Here is a 27,140-nt window from a genome sequence, read left to right on the forward strand (position 1 = left end):
GGTTATTTAAATTAGCAATTCATAATCCCATCTCATGCTGCAATCCTTAATTACGGACAGATTCCCCATTTCCTTTACCATTCAAATTATTTTCATTGTGTCTGCTTTCCAGCTGTCCATACTCAAACATAGACAAATACAAATTACTACAGAAATCTATTACATAAACAATCCTGTACTTCTTAAAAACTCAGGTCAATAATTACTATACGTTTTTCAAAAGGTGTTTTTTCTTAGTCCTTGGGGAATTTTTTAGTACAAAAAAACCAACATTATTTATGGTTTTGGCCAAATGCATTAAAAGGAGTAGTTTGAACTGTGTCTTAGCCCTCTTCCAAAACCAATCCTCTCCAGTCTCTCAAAGACAGGGGAAGCTGCTTTACCTGGTGAACAATGTTTGCAGCTGCTGTATTGCACTTCAAAAAGCATCTTTCATAACTATATTTCGATCTAATTTTGGATGGAAGGCCCCATGGAAAATGTTGCCTAATTCCCCTCAATTAAGGTCAGCAAGCAGAAAAACTCTGAATCAAACTCTTAGTAGCCTTTTGTTATCATTGTAGTGTTCTATCTCCCAAATCAGTTACTCTGGATTTGCAATTATCTAATTAAAAGCAGAATTTGGGTTTGTTTTGTAGGAAAACTCAATTTATTAGGAACCAGAAGCAATTGGTAATTAGCTGAAATTGTAATTTTGTGTTGTTTTTATTCAATGATGAACTAMAGAATGACTAAGACAGCCCTTCTGGCAATGATTAACATTGACAGAAACCAYAGCATTTCCAAAAGCCTCTCACTCTGTTCCTCTATATTTTCCAGTGCCTCTGACTTTAAATTCATGTGATTTCTTTGAAGAATGTGATTGGATGTTTTTATGGTGGATAGCAGAGAAGGCTGCCTCATATTTTCAACCTGACATGATGATGACTTACCCATGAATCACAATGCGCTTTTGGCCAGCAAAACACTAGTGTTCCTTTCTCTAGGAATCAGCCAGTCACTAATGTGTGTGGCAGCAGCAGCATATTAGGAGAAAGGACTCTGTTATCCCATTTTTAATTTACTGCTGCTTCATTTTGCTTTTGCTAAGAGACACTTGGAGCAGTTTCCTTGGATGTAAATATCCAGTATGGGTACAGTTTCACAGCTTCAGTGTTCACGGGAACAGTTTTATCTGGTCAAAATGTGAGGGGAAAACCACAAATCTTTTAGCTGAGAACTGAAAGTAGCACCTGGCAATTGTAGGCTTAGACAGAGCAAACATGAGAAACCCAAGAGCTGGACAGACAGACAGACAGATCGACAGCAGCTGTGCCTAYCTAGTGTTTCACCCTGTTCTAGCAGAAGTGAAACAGGAACTTATACCTTCCCTGTAGGACATTAGGAGACCCTCATCTCTACCAGCTGGTTATTCAGTTCTGTTATGAAATCAGAAAATACTTTCTCCTGTTTGTTTGCTTTTCAATGAGTTAAAATTGAGCTAATGAATAAAGAGTTACATTTTTAACTTTTGATGTTTAAAAAAATTGATTAAAAGATAATCAACTAATTTAGGGGTGATTAATTATTTCCTCAGAAAAAGCATTTTTACACTAGTTGGTGAAGTTTCTCAGAATGATTATTCCTCAGGTAAGCTTCGAATTTCTTTCCCTTTTCATAGGCACACAAAGGCCTTATGCCTTTCGTGTGTATTTATTTAGCCAATGCTGTRCATGGATTTACAAGCCTCATTCCTAGCTTCTTGCTACTCATTTGAGATGGAATTTGTGGAGTTTGGTGCATGTTCCATAGCTCAGTTCATCTCCAGGTGTGGCTTTAGCAAAGTTGCAGAGCTTTGGTTTGAAACAGCCTTCATAAGTTTCATTTTCCTTATTTTCCTGTAGCAGTGGGTTAGAACAAACATTTGGGAGAACAGGTCATTACATTTTAAATCATCACAACGACTGTGAGTCAGAGCCTCCAGCAATTCTGAGAATCCCTCCAAATGTTTCCCTTTAGCTTTCCACTGTGAATTGTAACCCCTTTTAAAGAGAATCSTTTTGTCTTGTCCTTGCAGTCACACATCAGACCTGGAAGGGTTTTCTTGTGGAGCTGACAGTCAGGAACATCTGCCTGCATCAGTGTCTCTAAATGCCATAACCCCTGGATTTTAAAAGGAATTGCCCCCGAAGTGCATTTAAAAGTGAGAAATCAGCAATGATTTGTGGGGTTAAACCTCACAGGTGTGGGGAATTTCAGGATGTTCAGAGAGTGATAGAAGGACAGATGGATTGGGCCACACCGTGATATCTGGAGGGAACATTACAGTCTACAGTTTTGAATGCTCCACTGAGAGGATATATTTTTGGGTAAATTGGCATCAGCCTGTTTRCCTCAGCACTGCAAAAGCCTAGGTGATCTCTCTAAGAGTTCCCTGGCAAGGAATGAGAGGGAGAGCTTACAGTAAAGCTTTTTTTAAATCAGCAAAAGGGGGAAGTTGATGCCAGAATTACACAACAGCCATGACAGCTAAAAATGGATCGGAAAAAGCTGTTTTCCATATCAAGAGTTTTCTCCCCAGATAACCAAAAATGTTCTCTCATTCACAAAAAAGAAAATCTACAGTTTTTTTATTGCCCTGATAAGCTGGGACAAACACATGACTCAGCATGCTCCAGGACTGAAAGAGGGGTCAAGGTCCTTGATTATTTCCTCTCTGCTACAAGCAGCCCTTTCTTCCCCCAGCCCTAGGCCAGAGTGAGAAGTCTGGCACATTTAGCAGAGTCAGAAWAAAGGGATGGTGTGTCTGCCTTGCTTCTGGCATTGATCTACCCCCAGGAAAGAAATATTTTAAGCAACATTTCAGTGATGAAGGTGAAAGCATTAGAACTGCTTGGCCTTTACATGCTGTTCTGCACTCACWTCTCCTTGGTCTCAGTACAAATTAAATGAAAGAAGTTCTGTAAATGTGTTCTCAAGAGATCTGAGAGTAAAAGCTGTGGTTTGAAATCCCAAAGATGATTAAAGCTTACTTCTTCACTGATATGCTGGGCTCAGTTACAGCAGTAGATTTTGGTCAGGCATCACTTCCTGGGAAGCAAAGGCAGAAATCCCCTTGGTTTCATGGGGAATAAGGCAGTTCCTTGTCATTCATGGAGGTCTTGTTTYCAGGCATGCAGCAAAATTGATGCAAACACTGGGCATGTTTGTGTGCATTATTTTTGTGGTAAAAGCCACCTGTGCATTACTCTATTGTGGAGGATGTGAAAAAAGTAAAACTGGAAATGTTGGGAAATGGTCTTGTAGTTCCTGTGACTGTTGGGAAATGAGGAGAAAGGGCAATAGAAGACTGAGAGGCAGGGAGATGTGGAGAAATGCTGTGCAGTRCAGGTACTTGCTACAAAATAATTTATCAGGGAACATTATGAGATTTTACTTTACGCTGTAAGTCAATTGACAAGGGTGCTTTGGAAAGGTTTGTGGGGAAGGAAGTGTGCTACTGAGCTGCCTCAGTTTAATTATTACTTTGCTAGTGTTCCCATAAGCAAAATAAATGCTCTTGCTGTCGTGGTTGCAACTCCCATTTACCACCCAATGAAATGTGAGAAATTAAATCAGAGTATTCATTTATGTATTCATAAATCCAAGTCTTGCAGAATTGGGCATCTGAGATAATGACTAGGCTTGCATTTTCTTCCCCAGAGCTTTCCTCTGCAATGGATGTTCCATAATTTTAAACCTCCACAAGGCCCATCATCTGTTTGAGCGTGGATGCAGGTGTGAGTTTCAGCACTCTGCAGGTTAATCCAAAAGATTTGAAGTGGAAAACGGGAGTAGCCTGTGTGGATTCACTGCTGTTCACTCACAGAACAGAAACCTCTAGCAATCCACCAAAAATCAGTGTGSCCTCATCAACCCAGCTACAAAATAGTTTGCAAAGATGTTGCCTTCATCAGCCCATGATAGAGGATGTCCTGAGCCTGCCTGGCTTTGATGAGGGGAAGCTCTTGCAGTCAGTCACAGTGAAGGYATTGAGAGGTTTTGTGGAGTGGAGAGGTAGTGGCTGGATCAAAGGGGTGATCAGTTGTTACTATGCTATTAAAACTGTTCAGAAAAGCTCTGCAGGACTGACCAGGTGGGACATTCTCTCTCAAGTTTTGGTTTGYTTGGTYTCCCTCCAGAGTTTTGGTTTGYTTGGTTTCCCTCCAGAGTGAGGGAGGCAGGTCAGGAGGACGCTCTCCTGCACTTGCAGCTGTAGCTGCTCTCACAGATGTGGCAAAGGAACTTCAGAGTCCTTCAAAGGACATTTTTACTCCTTGCTAAATTCTGCTGTTATTAGGAATCACGTGATTCTGTGGAGAAYGGAGCATGGATGTTGGATGACAAAGTATGTTTAAAATGGCAGTGGGTCCCATTCATTGCATATCAGAAACAGACTGGAGTGTTTTTTCCTTTTGTTTTTTCCTTCTTTGATTCTGGTCTTTAAATCATCATTTAATAGCAATGCAATGAGCCTGCAAGCTCTGTTGCTTCATTTGTTTGCCATTCCAGTTGCCTTGTCTTTGGTGATGACCTGCCAGTCCCTCATTCCCTCTTCCTGGTTAATCTTTTCTTTTTCCATGTGCAGTGYTTGAACACACTGCCCTTCCTCAAGAGGCCTCGCTCCCTGTGTGCATTTCCTTTGGCCTCTCTTCCTTGTGACTAGATGGGSCCCTCCTCTAAGGAGCTGAGTACATCCCATACCAAGCCATCAATTTCCTTCCTCCTCATATGTCCATTTTCTTCTGACCATCCATGCAGCAGTTTCCACAAGATTTATGGGACTGGAGAATGTGTAAAAAACACAGCCTGGGCCAGGTCCCCATCTGTAATCATTAAACCACATTGTCACAGCACATACACAAACACAGCAGCTCCACAGCTGGTCTAAAACTCCCCTGCTACACACCTGACCTGTTGGATAAGCTCTGGTATGAAAGGTTCTTTGCAAAGTGTACTAAAAATGTATTTTTTCATGTCTCTGTAGTTGCAATATTTTAGAAGTTTCAATTCCTTTGTGTAGCCACTCCTGGCTTTTCTTTTTGCTGTACAGTAAAAGAGCATAAAAATACATGAGGTGCTTCATATTGTGCAAGGCTTTAGTTATAGTGTGTGAGATATGTTTCTTTGATATAATTTGGTGTCTCAACAGTGTCTATCAGTTTGCTTTGTTTTCCTCCCTAAACTGTAACCTTTTCATTGCGGAGGCTGTGTTGGGGCTTATCATAACAGCCAACCATTTCAAACACCCTTATTGAGCATGATAATAGTGATAAAACTAGAAAACAAGGCATGTCATGATTCACCATGAACAATTTTACAGAAATACAGGCACCAGCACACCTTTATCTTAATGAAGCTGTCAGATGAGTGGCCCTGGGATTCTGGAAATAAGGAAATAGGAGTCAGTGGATGATGGAGCTGACTGTTCCATGTTGCGTTAGCAGGTASGGACAGTGGTGATCTCTGAGTCTAGATTAATGTTCATTAAGAAGAGAGAGAAAATATTTTGCTAACAGATGTTAGAAAAGCATGAAAATCTTGCTYCTTTGGGCAGGAATAATGGCCTGGAGAAAGCAATGGAGAAATATTTGAAAGRTGTTTAGATTTATATATAAACCTGTGTCACTTTAGGTCACCTTTGTCTTTGTCACCCTCTCATAAATTGAACTCAGTCTGTGAGTCCCTTGTGGTTTGCACATTGCTTTAAACATTTCTTTCCACATCATCATCTTTAAATGTTTTATTGGGAATTTGCTCCCTCTGCGTTTAGGCTGCACCTCTCAAAGCCTCCTTCCACGGCTCTGACCTCAGCCTGTTCCTGGGTGATCTATGTAAAGTTTGCATCTTTTTTTATCTCTGYCTTTTGTTTGTCTTATAATCTTGCAACCCCAAATTTGCAACAAAGGCATGATGTGCAGTTTAAATAGTTTGCATCTGCTGTCTTATATAAGTCCATGCAGCCACCTCATTTAATAATTTTCTCAAAATACTGCAAGGTGAAGATGATTTTTCACAGTGCAATTTTTTGTTGTTGTCGTAGTTTGTTTTTGTTTGTTTGTTTGTTTGTTTTGCAGAGTGAGGGAAGTTAAACAGCTCARTAAATGTGTTAACTACAAAAAGGTAAAAGGCTAGTCCATCTGCTAGTCAAGACATTGCCATGAGGAGTTAAAAAATGATCAGAGACCGTTATGTCTGGTCTTTGGCCACCTGCACTTGTGCTGTACAAGCAGACTTTCAGGTTGTGCTGATGGGGCTTTGTTTTTATCCACAATTGCAGCTGCAGTGTTTTCCTTGAGCTGTGGGGAAATTGTTTTCATCATTCCAGTTGCTTCCTGCATGATAGATGTCTCCACATGTCCTTTCATTATTTATTTATGGGCTTCAGCATTTAAAGGCCTAGGGACTTTTTTAAGTGGTCATTCTTCAGGGTACTGTGTTTTGTTTCTTGCACGGGGTTTAACTGAGGCTGGTGACTGTTGTTGACTCCAAAAGGCTTGAAGAAAGTCCCTCTTCCTTTCCTTTACTCCTTCCCCTCAGAGTGCGTATTTCAAAACGCTGCTGCTGGGGTAATTGTGCCCTAATTGAGGGAAGTCCTGGAGCGACTCCACTGGAGCCAGACATGACATCAGCGGCGTTGCCCAGGCAGCGAGTTCCATCCATTGTTCCTGTGCCACACACAATTCCCTGGTCCCGAATCGGGGCGGTTTTACCACATCCAGTGACCACCATCCTTCACCAGGAGGTGCAGCCTCAGCACTYCAGGCACAGCACAGCGATTTCAATGTGCTCAGTGCTTGCACTTGCAGAAACAAAGCAGACTTTGCTTTGTTTTCAATGATTTTGTTGTCTAAGCAGCACGTTCAGTGTAAGATCCTGGCATTAGAGAAGGAATTATTCCTTGCTCGCAARCAGATTACTTGTCATAACATGTTCAGGGCCTCAGTGAGGTGCCTAATAGACCCATCTATCATCCCTTGAATTTACAAGGATRAATGCAATCCCTCACGCTAAGGTGATATATATAATTTCAAAAGTGCATCTGGGATTTATATCAGAGTGATATTGAATTAATCTTTGTTAGATTTAGATAACTTCATCCCGATGAGTTTCTTGCTATGACAATGATGCAGCTGGATTGCAAATCCTCTTTCATCAAATAACAGCTTCACTTCCATATAATTCTTACCTTATTTGATTTGTGCTGTGTGTTTCTGTATGCTGAAGCCAAGAGAAATTTCTTCTGTCAGAGTGGGATCAGACCCTTTTGTTTGAAAGAAGTCTCTTTTCTTTGATGGCATCTGTTTCTAAACTACATGGGAGTTTTCCGTGTTTCACTGTCTCTGAGCTGTTTATTTCTACTTGCATTTTAATGGCTGCTTCTGGCTGTTTTTCCTTGCTGTCATTAGAGCTTTTTAGGATCTCCAATTGAGCTGATGAGACGTGGGGGTTTTGTAGTGTTTTTTTTTTCACTCGCTCTCATTGAAGATAAACATACTTGGGAGGAGATATCTGGCTGTGTGCTCCCTACACATAGAGCCAGCATGGGCGGGCTTCTGTCTGGGATCAGCAGCTCAAGGGTTACCAGGACTGTTTGCTCATTAACATTCCCTGTTTATACACATAGGTGTGCCTGTGATTTGCACCGACCACAGTATTAATAAAGCAAAATCCACTTTTTAGGGTGTTTTGAGTTTTGGGGTGCATTTTTCAGAAGAATATTTTATTGATTGAAAAATAAAATCTACATTTTTTGTATTTTCAAAAGCAGTTTACAAGTTCTTCTAGGGATAGTATTTTTTTTTCAATTAAAAAATTAATTAATTTTTACCTTTCTTGTGGTCTACAATGATAACTGAAAGTACAGAAGCAAATGCAAAATAGATCCAAGTATAAACACAAAAAAAAAGTGTGTGTCAGTCAGATCTCAGGTTAGGAAATKATTTTTTTTTAATTGCAGAATATGATAAGATTCCTCTCTGAGATGTAGTTTTTGGTGAAGAGTTGAATTATTGAAATTAGTTCTGGCTGGTTTATTTGGGTATCATGGTAAGTGGCACAGACTGCTTTTCTACTATGTTCAGTCACTCTCTTTTTGAGGAAGTTTGTTTTAATCAGTTTTTCATGGCAGTTTTCTGCCATCTGGTCTGGAATGTACTACAGGAAAGAACTTCTACAGATTCAGTTAATTAAATTATAAATGTGCCACCCTGGTACTGAATTTCTACTCCCCGACTCCTTTCTTTTTAGTGTTTTTTGTTTTGTTTTGTTTTGTTTTTTAATCTGGCAGTTATGCTTTTTTCATTCCTTATTTAAAAGAGTAAATAGTAAAAATACAGTGGTTTTCAAGATATGAGGAGCTCTTTGGTAGGTTAAAGCTGATCCACTGGAATTCTTCATCTTGGTTTCCTCCTTTTTCCACAATAGGGTGCTTTGTTGGAAGAGGAAACAGAAACCTGCCAAAAGCTGTCATTGTGCTGAGAGAGAACCAAATGGGAGGATTRAGCAGGATGGGGCAAACCAAGCTGTCAGGATGTACAGTGCAGTTCAACAGGGCAGAGAATGACACAGCTCTCATGGCAAAAAAATTGCCCCAGAATGAGTAAAAAGTAGGACCTGTATCTCTGCCTCTTATTTTAGCAGCAATTAAAAAAATTATAGTAGTTTCAATGGACATTGAGAATCGATGGAGATAGAAAAACAGATTGGAGAGACTTTACCTCTGTAGCCAACTCCTGACTTGTGGGTCACAGGGAGAATTTTCCTAGGTGAAAAATGCTTAGCAAAATGCTCTCTTCAGCTTTAATTGATTTTTTAACCTAATGTGTACTTCACTAACAAACTGCCACTAACCTTTTATCAAAAACACACACAGCAGTGCAGATGCCTTAAWGTTTTATGACACTGAAATATGAGGATTTGTGGAAGGAAAATGAGGAAATAGCTTCCTCCATTTTGCTCGTAATAAGCTGTTCTTAGTTGTGGATTTTTTGTTAAGTTATGGCTTAGCTGTGAATGCTTGGGGATAATGTTAAGCAATGTAAATAGGGAGCTTTTTATTGCAAATTGTTTTCCAAGTTATTTRGGAGCTTTATTTAAAATATTGCTGTATATTTAGAAATGTTGAACTGGTAACATAACTTTTTAAAATATGGGTTTGGATATTGTTATCGTAGAATTTTATTCTTTATCATCATTGATTGTCATACATGGTAATGATTTTTTTAATGAGGTTTTTATGTGGAGGGAATGGGCTKCTAATTTGTCACATTTATATCCAAAAACATCCTCTCAAGTGTCAGAATGTTGTGGAAGAAAGTTGAGGTATTTTTTTCCCAATTCAGGACAGTAAATCAGAACGTGGCTACTTGAATCTTGTGGGAGCTTTCCCAAGGGAAATAAAATCCGGGAGGATGACAAGCAGGATATTTTAAGCAGGAGCTTGTACGCATATGGAAGTTGAAAGCATGCGAAAGCCTATAGCACTATAGTCAGCATAAACGTAAAAATAAAGTTAAAAACTGTGGACAGTGCACAGATTGTGCTGTAARAAGTATTACACAATACTTCATCTCATCATGTGAGCGTGAGGAATACATTACTGTGATCCTTCAAAGGGAGACACTGAGTTACTGTCCTTCCTTGGGTCCTTCCTCCCTGAGCTGACAGCTGGRTACAGCCCTGCTCTGCCCTGTCCCCAGCCTGTGGTGGCCTTGCCCTGCCTATTTTCCTGCAGGCAGTATCTGGAGCAATGGGAATGCAGCTCTTCTGGTGGCTTCAAGGTCCTTTTGAATGGAAAGGGGACAATCAGTTTCTCAKCAGTACCACAGCTCTGTGTCCCCAGCCGTTGTAGGATAAGGCTATACAAAACAGAAATGGGATGGTTGTCCTGAAAATGGGAACTTGCACAAGTTCTTGCTGTTCTCTCAGGAAGAATTTTTAGAACAAGGTTTACACAGTGAAGATGGTGTGGCTGCACTCAGTTGTCTGTACATCTGACTTTGAAAGAAAAATGCCYTCTGCATCTGGGCTGAGCAAGAAGTTTTTTTCTCCATGTCAAGACTGTGAACTGTGAATCTACTCAGATTTTGCACTATTACAAGAAGTGGCCGCTTAAGATCATCTGTGAGCTTTTTATGTAGCAAATATTATCAAAGTTTAGAGGCAAGAGGACACTGGTGATATCTCTGATTTCCTCCATTCATTTTTTTCCCCAGCATCTGACAGTCTATCATTTGATTCTTTATCCCAGGTTTAGTGGTAGTTACAGGATATTATGAAGCATTTYAGGGCTGCTGGAAGCTCTTAAAGAACCTCCTGAAGTCAGCATCTCTTACAGTGCTGACGCTGCAGGATTTCCAAGGAGCTTTTTGCATCTTCTCTGTTCCTCCTTGGGTTCCCTTGTGGCATCTCATCTCTGCCAGAACATCAGTCCCTGACCCAGCCCTAGTAGAAACCCTAAACCCAGGTGATCCTTTGTTCCCCGACTGTTGGTGGAATCTGTACGTGTTGCTACATGCAATCAAGCTGCTCCTGAACAACTGGAGTTAGATTGTGCTGAAAAAGATCAACTGCTGTGCTTATCCAAGGGACCTGGGCAGGTTGGTTTATGCAGCTGAACTAGGTCATCATTTGTCCCATGTGTACCTGGTGCTCCAGCACTTGGGAATGCAGAGGTGGCTGGGAAAAGCAGGAGTGAGATGGCGTGTATTGGCTGAAGTGTTTTCACTGACTGGCTTTGGGAAAGGGAATTCCTTAGGCACACTAACATGCCCTCATGCAAATTGTTTTGCTTTTCACTGCACACTCCTAGGCCCATTAARCTGGAAATGGAACTGGGAATGGCTTCTGGAACACAACACGCGGAGCTGTTTTTGCCAGAGCATTGGTGCTCCATTTATTTTTCTCACTTCATGCTCCAGCACAGTTGCTGCCATCCCTCATTTTTCCTGGTACATTAAACCTGGCTCAGGAATGCAAATGATTGTGCTGAATGAATCATCTCCATAGCCTTGTGCATGCAGATGATGTTATTGTCTTTAGTTGTATGCTCACAGCGTGCTTCTTGAATAATGCAGTGTGCTGGTGGTTCCTGAAACTTTAAGTATCTGGCATATGATATCATCAAGACTGAACTATGTCCTAATTTGATGCAGGTTGGTGTAAATCCACTGATTCCCACCAGGGAAATTGTGTCAATTCAAAGACTCAAGACAGGATCTTTATGATCGTATTTCTACTCCATGTCAAAGTGTATTAAAAATAAAGGATTTGTCACATTTGACAGGKCTCCTTAGGTTGGTCATTTTTAACATTAAAATGCAGATGTGGGAGAAAGTAGAAAAAATTGTCTGATTTTTAGAACAAGTAAGACCAGTCTGAAGAGAACTTGGTATTCCAAGCAAAGTGTTGGATTTACTGGAGCWTGTAAGGTTACTGCCTAGCTTGGTGAAGCGAAGCAGCACTGTGCACTGTGGCTTGCTGGAGCAGCAGATTAAGGAAGGGAAATTCTGGCCTTGAGACAAATTCAGATAAAGATACGTCGCTTCTTAAAAGCTATATTTGTTTTCCAAATCATTATCTGGGTAAAGCCTGTGGATAAAAACTTCAGTAACCCAGTGTTGCACATCACTGGATAAATTATTCTGGCCCCTGTCTGTAAACACATGGAGCTGGATTTCACCATTTGTGCTGTTTGAGTTGCTGGTTTAGGAATATGTGTGCAGAGCTGCTRGGAATGTAAAGGTCTGTCAGGCATCATCCCTGAATCATTCCAGTATTTGGAAGTCTTCTGGGAGTGTGACTGATTCCTCAGGGGGGAGTTTATGGCTGTGGCTGTTCTAGTGATTCATGGCCAACCTCAGGTTCTCTGGAGCTGCTGACAGACTTGACATTTACAGCTACTTTCAAACCTACAATTTGGACTCATCTGAAAAACACTGGCTTTCTCAAATGGATGCCCTTAAGGTAYTCTCTTTTCCTGTGTCTTAGTTTTGCTGTGGACCCCAGACCATACCTCCCTCCCTCAAAAATACTCCTTAGCCTTCTTTTTAGGTCCACATCTAAGCTTTTTTTAGGTAATATGTTRCTGCTGCTTCAGACAGCCAAGGCACTAATGGTAGCTTTTGTTCCTGTTTGATTAGTCAGTAGTAATACTTTAAAATAATGGCATAATCTGTATTTGTATCATTGGTGTTTATTGTAATCTCATAAAGCATGTGGAACTTATTTAGTATTAATGTGATTGTCAGAAGTACTTTGATAGAATTTCTGTAGTAATTCAGAATTACCTGAGCATTAAAGAAATAAATACTCTGAGCATTAAAGAAAAGGAGCTTATTTTTGTGCTGCCTGAATCKGAAAGAAGTGCCAATGTTGTCTTCTGGACTCAAGCTCCATCTAGTTTTGACAATTCATTGTGATTGACCATTCCCTGATACAGGGAGCAAAAGAGAAAAGGAGAAAAGTATTTCTGCATGGTATTTCAGATTGTGAGGAAGTGGGGCCGCATCTGAGTTGTGGTATATTATATATATATTAAAAAAAAAAAGCCATAGCATCTTTAGATGTGTGACTGAGAAAAAACCACCAACCACAATTATCAAGTTGCTCTTAAATAATATAAATGTCTCTGCCACTGAACCTTCACTGGCATTTGGACACTAAGAGAAATATGGAATTGAATGTTCTGCTGCACTTTCATTAGGCAGTGCATAGAGGGCTCTAAATAACTCAATGGCTTTCAAAAGTATCACTTTGTCCTAGCAAATAGCACTTATTTCCTGCCACATTTAAATAAAAAAAGTATGCTTTTTATTTCTTTTACGCTGTGTCTCCTTTGAATGAAGTTAATGAGGGGGAAAAGAGTATAGGAACTAGAACTTGCACAGAAATCAAAATAGTTGAGAGATTAGAAAAAGCTCCAGCTTGTTTCAGCTATCTGTACTTTGGTTCTGTTTTATTATTTTGGTCAAGTGTTGTAGCTACAGTGAGTTAAATTGAGTACAGGCTGTACTAAGTGTTGAGGGGAAACCTTGGCAGTTTGATTGTGTTGAAAAGAAGTTTAAGTGGCATTCTCAGCCTTAAACTCCAAGATGCTTCTTAGAAAATTCATCTGGATGATCTACACAAAATAATGGACTCTCCTGAGGGTGTCGTACTGGCAAAGTGCCAGAAGCATCTATCAAACCTTAAGAAAAGGTAACAGGAAGTTGACATCACTAAAGGGCAGAAAAGAAGGGGATTAATGGAAACAAAGAAACATCCTATCAAAAACTGGAGCTGTTTCCAAAGGAAATTGAAGCTATAATAAGCTCTGGCTGATTAAATATTTTATCTRTGTGGCAGGTAGAAAAGGTTTCCAAAAAGAACTAATCAGAGGGATGAAAGCCTAGTGCTACAACCTCTTTGCAGCAACCACATAAACAAAAAAAAAGCAGACAACACCTACCCACCCCCACCTAATGTGTGTGTATGGTTAGTTGATGATCAGCTATACAAAACATACAAAAGGTACAAAAAGGAGGCTGTATGAATTACTTGCATCTTTGTTCACTGTGGAAGACATCCCCTGTGCCCATGACGAGGCTCATCAGGCTGAGACTGAGATAGTTAAAAGTGAATTTATGGTATAGAAACAGGATGGATGTGAAGTTACAGGCAGAACTGGGCTCACCCATGACAGAAGTGTAGCATGTATACTTCTTCATTGAAAACTTCCTTGGTACTTGAAGACTGGAGGGTGTTTGAAGAGGGATCAATGTTTAAAATTAGTCCAAATTAAAAATAGCTTAAGTGGGTCTGTAAACCTCACATCTCTTCCAGCTGATTTGGTGGAGACTGTAGTAGAAGATAGTAGTGAACACCTGGATAAATAYATGTGCTCTTCTAAAACTTTAAGAGTTCTTTGAATAAGTGCATGTGGATATCCAGTAGACAGAGTATCTTTGAAATTTTAAAAGGCTTTTGACAAAGGGATTGAGGCATTCATGAGGTAAGAGCAAAAGTATGGGTAAAGTAATTGGTTAGGAGGATGCAGAGGRTAACAAATTAGGCAAATACTTGGAAGATTTGCCTAAGATTCTCTGGGATTCACTGCAGTGAAACTACACCAGTATCAGGAAATCTTCGCTGAAAACCCTTGGATGTGCAGTTGAAAATATACTGGGTTTATTCCTAGTCTTCCTTAGGGGTCTGTGTGTGAGCTGCAGAGGGGAAGGAAGACTCTTTCAAAGCTTAAGTGTGCAGCAATCAACACACCTTGGACACTGCTGGAAGCCTTGAGGAACATCTAATGTTTCCAGGCACAACTGAACAGCACCAAGATTGTCATAAATTGATATTAGATGAAAGGAAGGTCTTTTTGTTCTGAAGCTCTACAGCTGCAGTCCTTGGGCTGGTTTGAATTCTCCTGGCTTATTTCCAGGAATTTTACTAATGGCCTGAGCTTTTGTGTGCCAAGGATTGAAAGCAACTTCCTTGTCTGTAAAACTGTGGTTTGTTTGTCTCTTTTTTTCTATCATTTCAGCCTTATGTTTAGATCCAGACCAGTTTGTCACTTCCTCTGTTTATACTCAGGTGGCCACTAGTTCATTGCTCAGTTGCAGTTCTTGTCCCCTTAGGAGTGCAGGTGAGGTTGCCCAGTGGGAGCAGCTAACAGAAAAAATACAGAGATCTTCTTTTGCGTGTTTTAGAGTTGTATGAATTTATTTTACCCCATTTAAAATATTTTAGATTCACCACATATTCCTATGGGCTCTGAACATCTGATTTTCTTACCAAGTTTCTAGTTGACAGTGTTCAAGAGGGATTTGTGCTGCAGCTGTGACATTATCTCTCAGAACACCAGTGATGCATGTACTAAAGTTTTGAAAAGGGTGCYTATATACTTGAGAGCCCATCCTAGTTACAGTTCTTGTCATAGTCCCTGTTGAAGCATTTACTGTTTTAAATAATTTCCTTTAGTCTATAATTTTTGTAGCACGTAGTACCTTTAAGAAGAAAATACATTTGAACATCGCTGTTTTCCTCCCTCTTTCCAGTTCTGGCTTTTTTTTTGGAAAGAGCTCTACAGGACTGAAGAGAGGAGGTAGTTGAATGTCACCTTCACTGACATTTGCAAATTATTAATGTGTGAAGGATGTCACAACATTAAAGAAAAAAAACTCAAAAGACTCAGCAAAAGTGTTCTCAGCTATGAATAGGTATTTCRTAACAGCACTCACTTGGTAGGTTTTCCATTTGGGTTACAAAGCACAGGAGGCCAGCACAGTCAGGAAGGCCTAACATTACTAACCTTGTGTTTCTGCAGTGCTCCTGTGGGCAGTGATCCACAGGGACCTGTGTCTGGAATGCAGATGGGTGAAAGATCCATGTGTGCAAGAGATACTTTTCTGTTCTTTTCTTGTTTGGTTCCTGTCCCAAGGACAGCACAGACAGTCTTAGGGACACCGTCTTAATCCAAAGTAGATCTCCTAAAGTCTCCGTCTGGGCTTTGTTGTGATTCTTTTTCCATTAAAACCTGAGGAAATGTGGGATTTGGTTATGATTCTTCTCAGCTCTCTCCAGCATGCAGTCCAGTTAAATTAAATGCCAAAGATAACAGACTTAGTTCTGTGTTGTTTTGGGTTTTTCCTAGCTGATTTCATTGCTTCTCCTATCTTCCCATCCTCCTSACTTCCAGCTGTAAGAGTCTGGAAGTATTCAGAAGACATAGAAACATCACGCAGCAACTTCATTTTAACAATATAAGTMATTTACATCCATGCTGTTCTGCCTGTCATTTTATATTATTTCTACTTGTGTGTGACTACAGCAGCCACAATTTTCAAAGAGTCAAACTAAGATGAGCAGCKCATCTTCTGAAAGCTAAGATCCAAGCTGTCAGATAACAGAAAGGGTTGATGTTTAGCTCTGCTGGTTTTGGAAAGAGTAACTATTAAAAGCACATTCTAATTTGAGTTGGCAGAATAAGGATCACACACAGTCCCGAAATACCAGTGAACACTGATTTTAATGTTTCATTGCTTTGCTGTACAGGATAACTCTGTGTTCCATTGAAAAACAGTCAGCTTTCCCTTGGCACTATATATATTATTTCCAGGGCTGCAGAATAAAAGCAGTAATGGGTGGAGGTTTAAAAAAGCCATAATTAATACTTAATCCAGTCAGAAAAGGCGCCCACCTCTTTGTGAGGATTAAAACATACCTCTGCTGTGTCTAACTGGACTTTCTGAATGCATGAAATTATTCTGAAGGTCATATGCTAAGGACAGTGTGTCAGTAAGGAACAGATTAACCCAGAAAGTCATGGTGGAAAGAGTGCTTTTCCCTACTTTTGGGTATTTGAAGGTGATGGTGGAAATACCCAGAATCCCTGCATTGGAAAAYACCATCCAAAAGGTGTATAAAGAGGAGAATGAGGCAAATTTGCCTTTAATTATTGGTACCAGAGAGGACAGGGAAAAACACACTCTTTGAGGTTGGAAGCCCCTGTCCACAAGAAGCAGCAGCGTGGGGTCTCAGCAGGCTGCAGGATGCACAGAAGGAATGAACTGCAGTGAGTCTGGGAATCAGTCACTCCCGGAGAGGAGTGAACATCTGGTTCCTAAAAAGCCAGCAGGGAAGAAGAGCAAATAAGGTACCAAATAACATGGTACCACCATGCCACGAGCTCTCAGCTGGGTGACCATGGTGGCTGTGGACAGAGCCACAGTGAGAACAGGGCAGAACCTCTCCTGCTGAAGGTGTTTGAGGTTAGAAAGAGCACTGGGGATCAGAATTGGTTTTGTCATTGACTTTGATGGATTGTAAGTGATTCTTAAGTCAGGTAGCCATCCTTAAGGTGGGAAAACAGTGGCTTGTGTAGTTGGGAAAGCTGGGATAAAACAAGAAAGGGGGTCCATTTGTAGCGCCTTAAGTGCTCAATTCTGGCTCCCTATGTGGACAAGTAGAACAGCCTAACTTGCACCTAATGCATGCTGGAAGTGCCCACATGGGGAATGAGCACATGGAAACATTTGTTAATGGAGACACAGTCTGTGTGTCAGTAAGATTGTCTGCACAAGCCCCAGAGAGGCAGATCATCAAGACAAGCCTGATATGAGTGAGAGCACAGGGCAACAGGGAGGGCATTACTGTTTGAAAAGCACTCTGAGAAATGAGAGCAGTACAACCCCTCTGTCACAGCAGAGGAGGCTCAGATGTGTGTTTGCAAGCTTTTTGTGACCCCATCTGTAAGTAGAGTCCAACAGCTGCAGCAAATTGCTAAATCATTCTTGGCTAATGCTGACATCAAATTATCTAAATAATTTTGGTGAGGCTATTGCTTGTCATAGGAACAAATGCACAAGTCTATACCTTCTGCTCTACTCCCTTGAGCTCTGTCATACTTTTAAAATAATACACTATTTCTTTGGCATCTGAGCTCTTCCACTCATGGCTTAATTTTATTTTTTCCCCTCTGCTAAGTCAACTCCCAGTTAATCCAGAATGCTGAACTTGTGACTTTGCAGATGCCAGCAGAGTAAGTGCCTGGGGTATCGTCACAGGCATGAGATAGCGACTCTCTGGGGAGATCAAAAAGAAACCAAGATGCAAGAGAATGCTGCCATAATTATCTGCAAGTGGGTTAGCTCAATGTCACTGCAGCAAATTCCTTGTGGTTACTGAGAACTCTCTCTCAGTACCAGAGAGCAGCTCTGTCCCCGTCCCTGAATATCTGCTAAAGAACATCAATAAGAACATTAGAAACATATTAGAAACAAAACCCAAAACACTTAATGCTCTTAAGTCTTTGATTGTTATGTCATGACAATGTGCTGTGGCAGTTTTCTCTTGGATGAATCTTTCTCTTTGGAAAAGTAGAGCAGAGCATTTGAGAAATTCTCCAGATGGTGGCAAGGAAATTATTTCTCTGATACCTGTGCAGCCGTGCCTCCACATGCTGCTGGAAGTTGCTGGTTTAAAATTGATCTTTTGGGGGAGCCTGACAAAAAAATGTGGTGCTGATGATTTGAGTTGTTCACTGTCCACTGATGAGTGCAGTGGAAATGAATGTGCCTGGGCTGGACCTGCTGTGATTTGCTTTCAGCAGGGTTCACAGTCACTCGTACCTTTCTAAGCTGTGGATGTGTCGTGGAGCTGCTGGAACAAATCATTGCAAATTCCCAGGTGCTGCTCAGGGCTTGGAAGATTCCAGCTCTAGTTTTATCCGTATGCTGACAATTTACCACACATTTGTGAGCGCTTGACTGCAGAAGGTCAGGGGAGGACCCTGAAAGCAGTTCAACTTGCTCTGAGCTGCGCTGGGAGAYAATGTCACCCGAGATGCACTCTTGTGCAAGGGGCTGGATCATTTGATTCATTTCTTTGGATCCTGCGTGTGCGTGGTGGAGCTGAACAGCTTCTGGCTGTGCCACTGAGASGATTGAATGCTTGGTAGAGGCCAGCACTAAGGAGGAACCAGCCTCTCCTCATTCTTGGTGAGGAGTGGCACAAGGAAAAGTGTTTGTACCCACATAGATGCAAGGACTGCACCAGGCTGGTGGTGTCTATGCCAGGACAAGCAGSARAAAAAYAGTGTTGTGCTCCTGTGGGSACTACAAAGCTGCAGGRSAAAAGYCTTCCTGGTCTCTCTGTCAAGCATRGAGTAGCCTTCTGGATGTACTGGGATGGGTGTGGTATGGTACCCTCAAAGCCTGCAGGACTCCCTSTCTGGATTGGGAGTTAAAGGAAAATACACTTGAGCTTGCAGCACCATCTCTAGAAACTTGCTTATGTACAACATGTTTCCCTGGATTTCTCAGCTTCTATCCAGAGCGCTGCACAGCACTCCCATTTTTACAAATAGGGAACAGAAATTTTCATTTGTTTCAAATATGTTCCCTCATGAGGAGCTCAAGATGGGCAGCAGCTTTTTGGCTGTTAGACCATCAGCCCAGCTGTAATCAACATGTTTTATATTTCTCCATGGGCTCCTGGCCACCTRTATAATGTCCATTTGTTGTCCATGGCCGGCACTGCCATCCAGATCCTTGGAATGAGGCATGGGTTACCATGAGGTTATGCCCCCATGAGGGGCAGTTTGCAGTAGGGTGACAAATACTGCTGTCCCTTCTGCATGAAGTCCCTCCCATGCACTGCTCCCATGGCACTGCTGTTCACTTCTTGTTACTTTAAGGCAYTTGGGGAGATTTATCCAGAAGAGGTGCAAACATATTGTGGCAATGTTAGCAAATGAAAATTGAGAGAGAGTCTCTGTCCCTGTGAGACTGAATTTTAATGTGTTCATCCTGAGCTGTGTGAGGCTTTTCTATGAATGGTAAATTTGCTGGAAAACCCAGGTTTAGAGTAACAACTATTTGCCCTTTGAAGTAAAATTTGTGGACTAGCTCCACATGGGAAAGGACATGGTACTTCAGGAGTGCAGTGAACCTGTCTCTGTCCCCACCTCAGCCAAGGTGCAAGGGCCCCACAGCATCAAGCTATTTGCCCAACAGCCCTTCACTGTGGAAGRATGTTTGAGCCTGCAATGCCCAGTGAATGTCTCAAACTATAGGGACTTAGGGCCTTTCAAAAGGGATGTTAGAACAATGTTTGGGTACTGGGGGTCTGAGCACTTAGGTGAATATTGAAAGTATTAAGCTTGGGATTTCTTTTTTAATTTGCTTTTTCCCCATCTGTGACAATATCCTGATGGAAACAAAATAACTTGGTAGGATGGAATAAACTCCTATACCTGATAATCTGCAGGTTGTTCTGMTACTCCTTGGGAAGAGAGGATGGTAAATCTTATTTTGGGGAACAGCCTGATAGTGATGGAGAGAGAGGCCCATGTGAAGAGGTGACAGGCAGACAACGTGAATTTCTGCCAGGGCGCCTTGGTCATGGCTGGCCTTCTCCATTTAGCTGTATCTTGGCTGGTTCTACAGAAAATAATGCCAAATGCAGTAAGTTCTGAAATTATTGAATGTTGATTTGCAGGTTGGGTTTGAATTGGTCTCTTGCTCGGAAGCCAGCAGCTCTGTCTTCATTAGCAAATAGCACCGTGCAGTAGGAGCACATCTGCAGAGCAAAGAGGCAATGAAGGCCCAGACAGACTTCAGATTTCAAACCAGCTTCATTCTAATACCACATGCAGGAAATTTTGCACGAACCTTGTAGCAAATCAGGAGAGCAAATATTGCATATTAATAATGTCAATAAAACCTTTCAATTTATCATGAATACTTCAAGGTTTTCTCTTTTTTTGCCAAAACAAAGACTTCAAAAAAAAACTAGCATATATTAAGAGACATTTCAATGCTGTTGAAGCTGTTTTGGTTCTTTTGTTTTCAGTTGTTTCAGCTGAAATTTTGTTTGCTGCTTCTTGACGTCATCTGGTATTCTACTTAAACCTATGCGTGTGATTCTTGTTATAGTTTCAAAGAGATTTAAACATAAAATTGATGTCTTTACAACCATTTAAAAGCATATTATTATACCTATCTCTGCCTGCACAAGAGAAAGGAAAAGAAATCCGGTGCTGCTGACTTTACTTTCTTGTTCTGATTCCTCTGGTGTGTGACTAAGGAATTAGTCATGGCACATCTGCCTTGGCTGCAGGAAACAGGGAGAGGAGGCAACAACAAGGGCAAGATGGCCTTTGGGAGCTGAGACAAAAATCTGGGATCACGTGCAGGGGGGGCAGCCCAGCTGCAATGCAAGGAGTGTGTGAGGCTTGTGCAGAAGTGATTTTTAGTGTAGTAAGCTTTGCACTCTAAAGGCTTTGGATACTGTCAAGTGATAAAGGTGGGGGGAAAACGTATGGCAAGGAAATTTTATAGTCCAGGATACTGGTTGTGGAGTAGTTTGTCAGTCAAACATCAAGAACAAAAMAGCCATCAGCAAATAGCTATTGACAATTAAACAAATTGTGATGTGYGGTTTTCATATCTGAGAAATAATCCATACATATACCTTGCCCTCCTAATCTAACTTGGATTCTTATGCTAGTCTGCCTTTAAGAAACAAGAATGACACAGATTTGAGAATTTCTTTTACAGATTCCYATGCCTGAAAAATCTAAGTTTATTTTTGAACAAATTAAAAATATTGCTAAAAAGAACTGCGTGTTATGGGATATGGTCAGTGCTCATTTGTTTTTTTTTAAAAAAGATGAAATCAGAAAGGTTTTGGAGTTAGCAGGATACCAGATAGTTTTCAACTGTCTATTTAGATTTCTGTTTTCAAAAGAGAGGCAGTGTCAGACAGCCAGAAGTTTGTTTGAACTTTCTCTGGGCCCAGGAAAGGTGCAGTGAATTGTAAATATGGGTATGCAGAGAAGCCCTGAGGTGGATTATGAAACAYCTGAGAAAACTTATGCATGACCAGCTCATTTTTCCTTGTGCTKTTCCAGGTTCCAGAATCTGCTGTGGTCCCGAAAAGCCTTTGTGGACAGTGTGAAGGTCTATAACCACAGCTACATCTACATGCCAGCCTTCTCCATGAAAACAGGGACAGGACCCTCCCTCCGCGTCTACTACACCCTGGAGGATTTCGGTGCCAAGCAGGCAGTCCTTTTTGCCAACCCCAACTTCCTACGGGACATTGGCAAGTTCTGGAAGAGCAAAGGGATCCATGCCAAACGCCTTTCCACAGGACTTTTCCTGGTCAGCGCTGCCCTCGGGCTGTGTGAGGAAGTAACAATTTACGGCTTCTGGCCGTTCTCAGTGGACCTGCGTGGGAAGTTTATCAGCCATCATTACTATGACAATGTCCTGCCTGACTCTGGATTCCACGCCATGCCGGAGGAATTTCTACAGCTTTGGTTTCTTCATAAAAGTGGTGTACTGAGAATGCAGCTAGAACCATGTGAGGACCCTCTAATCAAGCCTTCGGCCTGAGGATCATAGAAGTCAATTTGGGAGATCAAACAGTTTTTAATTTCCATGCTCTCCAACAGAGAGTTCTGTYTTTTGTTGGTTGTTTTAAAAGGGAAAATAATAGTGGATCTGCATGGACCATAAAAAATGCTACTTGAAGGCCAAATGGAATATGTCTTTAATGTTTAGTGCTTTATGGAACAGAGAGGGGATGAAATGTATCTCTCCATCAAGTCCATTCAGCAGAAGTGGGAAAACAATGTCAGAAGCAGCACAGCTGAACTTTCTGGGGGAGTTTTTAAGTGACCAGTGTAAAAAGGGCATTAAGGCTCAGAGAGTCACCRGGCCACTCACAAGCTTTTGCTGACAGTGCCAAATATGACTGTCTGTTCCAAAATCCATTTCATTCCAGATCGGCACCCTGTAGAACTTTCATTTTTATTTGCTTTTTTCCTCTGTTTGGGGGAGTGTGTGTGTGTGTGTGTAGGACAGCATGTGTGGGTCACTGACTCTTTGTTTCTTTTCCTTTTATTCTTTTTTCTTTGGTTCTTCTGTTTGGTTTTTTTCCCCCCAATGGAAGGAAAAAGGAAGGGCTTAAAACCCTGAGGAGCTGAGTGCCATCAGCTGCTCTGAAGACTCTTAGGAGAGTGAAGGTGCTAAGAATCTGGTTAGAATGTCATAGGAATGCCTTGCTGCTGGGGATGGATAGACCTATGCATTGTAGGTTTTATCAGGACTGTTCAGGTCGTTGTACTTACAGCTATGTCAGTGCTGTACAGTGGGCAAGAGCTGGTTAAGGCAAATTGGTCTGAAWATAAAACATGTTACAAAACCAGTGGTGAAGCACAGCCTGATTTCAGTGACCTGCTGCAAGATTTCCACAGTGACTTTCACAGCAGGGATGGTTCCTGACCTGTTTTGCTGTCCAGCCTTAGGGATTAATTCTGTATTCATTTGGACTCCAGATGTTCATGGACTGTTGAGGGTATTTGAGGGGTTCAGTGGAATGCAGAATGAGGTTCTTCATGTGCTTATAGCAGGAAAATTGCAGAAATGAATGTAAGCGTCATTTAAAATGAGTCAAAGCTTTGAAAATTGTTTCTCTGCGTGTGACTTGCTCTTCTGCTTGGATTGTAACGTTAGCCTTAAAGACTTGTACTTCTCACATGAGATTGTCTCTGCTTAAAGAGAGTCTGGGAAATAAAACAGCCTTTGGGAGCCCTGAAAAGCTGCACAGCCAGCAAGAAAAAGGAAAACAGAGAAGGGCATGCCTTATGTAAGGCAGTTCTGCTTGCAGTGGTGAATTCTGTCAGTGTGCAGAGTGCCTGAAGGACTGTTTTATTTTGAGTCATTACTTGGGCAGCAGATGGTCCTCTCACCATGGAAATGAGAAATCATTTTATTTGTTTGCTTCGGTTTAGCACTGGAGGACAAGAGGAGAATCCCAGCTCAGTCCGTSGTGCAATTTCAGCTGCAAGATGTTACCACTATTAACTTGAAAAATCCAGATCAGTGTTCTCTTTCTTATTCTCWTATTAATGAGAATCTAGCCAAGGTGTTGGAATAACAAAAGTGTCATCAGCTTTCCACATCAACTTCCTGTGCTGYTCTAGCTCCAAAGTTCTAGTGTTTTGGGGGATGTGTCTTATCATGTGTTGATAAGGTCTCTCCTTGTAGACTACCAGCTGCAAGTTCTATAGATACAATTAATTTTTTTTAAAAGCAAAATCCATGGTTCTTCTTTAAATATGAATAATTCAACTCTCTGTGTAGGACTCTGGGGAAAAAATAGTCATGTTTTTCTTTTTAATGCTATGTTTCATAATAAACATTTTATTTTGGAATATGAATAKTCCAAGCATAAAGTGGGCACTCTTTCATAGGATTACAGAGCAATGCTAAAGGGTAATGTGGTGATTTTGGAGTTGTTCTAGTTATTGTTCTGATAAAATCTGAATGTACCTCATAGCCCACATTATCTTTGTCCATGTCTTTGTTAAAAGTACAGTCAGCACACTGATGGAACATCACTTGATAATTCATTCCCTTTCATTAGTGCTTTATCTATGATATGGGTACTTGGTGAGGAAGGATTTGAAAGTAAAATATTTCCTTGCTGCTTGTTACAGCAGAATTTGACTGAGCTGCCTTTCTTGGAGATGAAGAGGTGCCTGTATGGTTTTTATTGTGTGCATTAAGTCTGTGCTTTTTAGTCCTTTATAGATTACATTATCTCTAATAATTACAGTTACTTTCATTAACTGTGAGAACAACAGTTGGAATATGATGTGCTAAAATGGCACTTCATCAGKATGCCAGCATTTCCTTGAGAGCACCATGGAACAAGGAGAGTAAGGGGGAACTGCCTTTTGCTAGTCATCTTTTGGTATTTTTGCYAGTACTTAGGAATTYAGTTCTGAACCTCTCRGACAGCTCTCCAACCCCTTGGTAAWTATTTGTTYCTTGTGTTGGGAAAATGATTGGATTAGAATAACAAAAGGAAAACAAGTATTCTTGTAAGAAGACTCTGTCCAGTGTTTCATAATGTCTAGCTTGTTCRTGTTCAACCAGTGCCCTGGATATCTGAGGTGGTGTATTCCTCACCTCTGTAAGACTGAACCTGAGGCCTTTGTGATTCCTTTCTGGTGTCTGCAGTCCTGATGTTTTCTAGGAGATAGCTTGCAAGGAATTATGGGGGCAGGAGAGACCCAGGCCATGTGTGATGTGYGGCTGGTATGGGGGACATTGAGGATTCTGGCTCTGTTTCATTTACATATAGTGAGTATATCTGCATTGTACAAAGGCAACCACATTTGATGAGGAAGTAATTACTTCAAGGGTAAATAACTTTCTATAACTTCCAGGAAACTGGCAGTTGAGAAAAGGAGAGAAACAAAAATAAATGCCCCTTTTGAGAGGCAAAATGTGTTTTAGTTGACTTATCAGTGCATGGAAGCACTGGCCAGCAATCAGCCTTTTGCGCAGCAGGTAAGAAGGGATGCAAGAGAGTACTGCAAGACTTTCATGGCAAGAGCAGTCAAAAAGACAAAACCAAGCAGCTGAGAACATGAGAGTGGCTGTTACTTGACAGAAATATTGGAATGAAGACAGTCCATCCATGTGGAGTTTGGGGCTTGCCTTGTGGATATCTTGGATGAGGGCAATCCATGGGTAGGATCACTGATATGAAATAGGGCATTGATGGAAGGGTCTGGGAATGTATCCACCTTCAGGAGGGAGGTCATTGTTTGTGTTGCCATATTTTCCGTGAAGTCTTTTGAAATTTTAATATTCGTTAGTGAAATTSCCTCCTGTAGCACCTATGTTTTCACTGCCGTCCCTGAATTTCCCTGATAGTGTCACTAAAGCTGTCCAAATCTTTGCCAGATTGAAAGCTACTGCAGTTCATCTTCAATAAAAATTGGTTCAGGCTGGCCAAATGGTTTGTTAATATTTATGGTTAAAGTTATTAATTTTATCATAGAGCTGACACAGGACAGAAGTGCTGCAATATTGCTCTGCCTGCATAGGAATCATTGTCCCATGTAGACAAGTAGAATAAATTAAATACCTTTACAAGAGCTATGCACTGAAATCACTCTTGATACAATCCTTTTGGGGCTGTATATGTTTTTGAGGAAATCGAGACSAATTTTTGAACTTGTGACAAAACTATAAAATTTTCCCTCTTTGTTGATTAGAAAGCCTCTGGAGCTCTTTCTAAATCAGACAAGCAAAACAGGAATTAGCAAAGCAAAATCCTAGAGAATGGGGTGGGAGGTGTGGTCATAAGAATAAAAATATTTCTMATTTTGGCACAGACCCTGTTATAGTGCTAAGAACTCTTGCTCATGAACGTTGTATTTTTATATTTTTGCTGGAATGAAGATAACAAGTTTGCTGTGAGGCAGCTACTAAAGTCAAAGGTCTAAGTTTTACAGAAGTTTTACAGAATATAGAAATATTGGCTGTTTTTTCAACTTGACTACTTTCATCTTTTTGTTCCTTTCCTAAAAAATTATGTTGTTATCTAGGCAGCTGAGTTAGCCCCTCTGTGAGAGCTGAAACAGGCAAAGCAGCTGCTTTTTGAAACTCAGTTTCCTAAAATGTAGTTATTGAAAGCCAGTCCTGGAAACAACTTTGCAAATACTGACTTAATGTCGAGCTCACTCTTGCCTGTAATTAAGGAGTAAGGTAAYTTTTGATCTAGAAGTGAGGAAAATGAAGGAGATGAGTGCAATCTCACCGTTTGCTGCCTCTTAACTCTTCTTCAGATTAATAGATTAGGAAGTTGTCTTGGTTTGAAAGACACAYATCTGCCAAGGAAGGTGGGAACCYCCCTTGGAATGGAGAATAYGAGCCCCTTCCCYCSRAWTWWTWWWAMYTTKRAAWTWARGRRSYTTYMRGSMAARRWWWKGGRAAARRAAWWAMYAGTTCTTTACTAGTATGTGTAACGAGGCAAACAACCAGCAGCAGCAATAAACGAAAGCACAGCGGCGGTGCCAGCCGGCTCCGGGCGGTGCCCTGTGTGCAGTTCCAGCCACGGCCGCCAGGGGGCGGGCGGTCATTTCCCCTCGCCGGCAGGGGGCGCTGTGGCGCGGGCTCGGCCGCCCCTCTCCCTCACGCAGGGATGGGGCCCGGCTGATGTCGGAACGGGCTACAGCAAAAACCTCGGAGCGGCGGCTTGAACGGCAAAGGTAGGAACGTCCCCTAGGGCAAATACATTATGGCAGAAACTCCCCCGCCTTGGCAGGGGCTGCGGGAGACGGGTAGCAAAAAAGCCCCGGGCAGTGCCAACCCGGCATCTCCGGGGAGATGCGCCCTCTGGAAAGGGGGAAGCGTTCGGGGTGCTGGGTTTTCCCCTGAGGCACCTGAGTAACTGGTGATGGTCCTTTCCATTCAAATCGGCTGTTAATAAGGTCCCACTTCAGTGTCTGCTCTTACGAGCAAATGGCTTCTCACCCACATCAGGGAAGGGGCAGTAAAGGGCTGGGCTCTGGCGGTGGCAGTGAATTCTTCCCACAGTAAGCAACATCTCGACCATCCTCCTCCGATGCTGAGAGAACGAGCTAAGAGGTGTGCCCAGCCCCTTTCCCCCAGCCCAAATCTCCTAAAAAAAAAATAAAAAAATCCTAGCTTCCAACAGAAGCATTGGAAGAAGTCCAGATTATAGGAAGGACAAGCTGTTCTCTCCTGCCACTCCCCCCAAAACACAGATATAAAATGGACAAACCAGGTGTTATCGTGAAACATGGCCTC

The 27,140-nt window shown here is 41.5% G+C and overlaps 1 protein-coding gene across 1 annotated transcript in view; it reads left to right on the plus strand.

Moving 5' to 3' along the window:
- Positions 1–25,338, plus strand: part of ST8SIA1 (ST8 alpha-N-acetyl-neuraminide alpha-2,8-sialyltransferase 1) — a 96,024-nt gene extending 70,686 nt beyond the window's left edge. Inside the window, exon 5 of the mRNA XM_057369536.1 lies at positions 21,416–25,338. Within this exon, the coding sequence (XP_057225519.1) occupies positions 21,416–21,902 (487 nt within the window). The 3' untranslated portion in view covers positions 21,903–25,338. The remainder of the gene's footprint in view (positions 1–21,415) is intronic.
- The last annotated feature ends 1,802 nt before the right edge of the window (positions 25,339–27,140 follow it).

This window comes from Malurus melanocephalus, unplaced genomic scaffold (genome assembly GCF_030028575.1).
Source record: "Malurus melanocephalus ecotype Western Australia unplaced genomic scaffold, MMel_1.1 scaffold_112, whole genome shotgun sequence".
Taxonomy (NCBI): Eukaryota; Metazoa; Chordata; class Aves; order Passeriformes; family Maluridae; genus Malurus; species Malurus melanocephalus.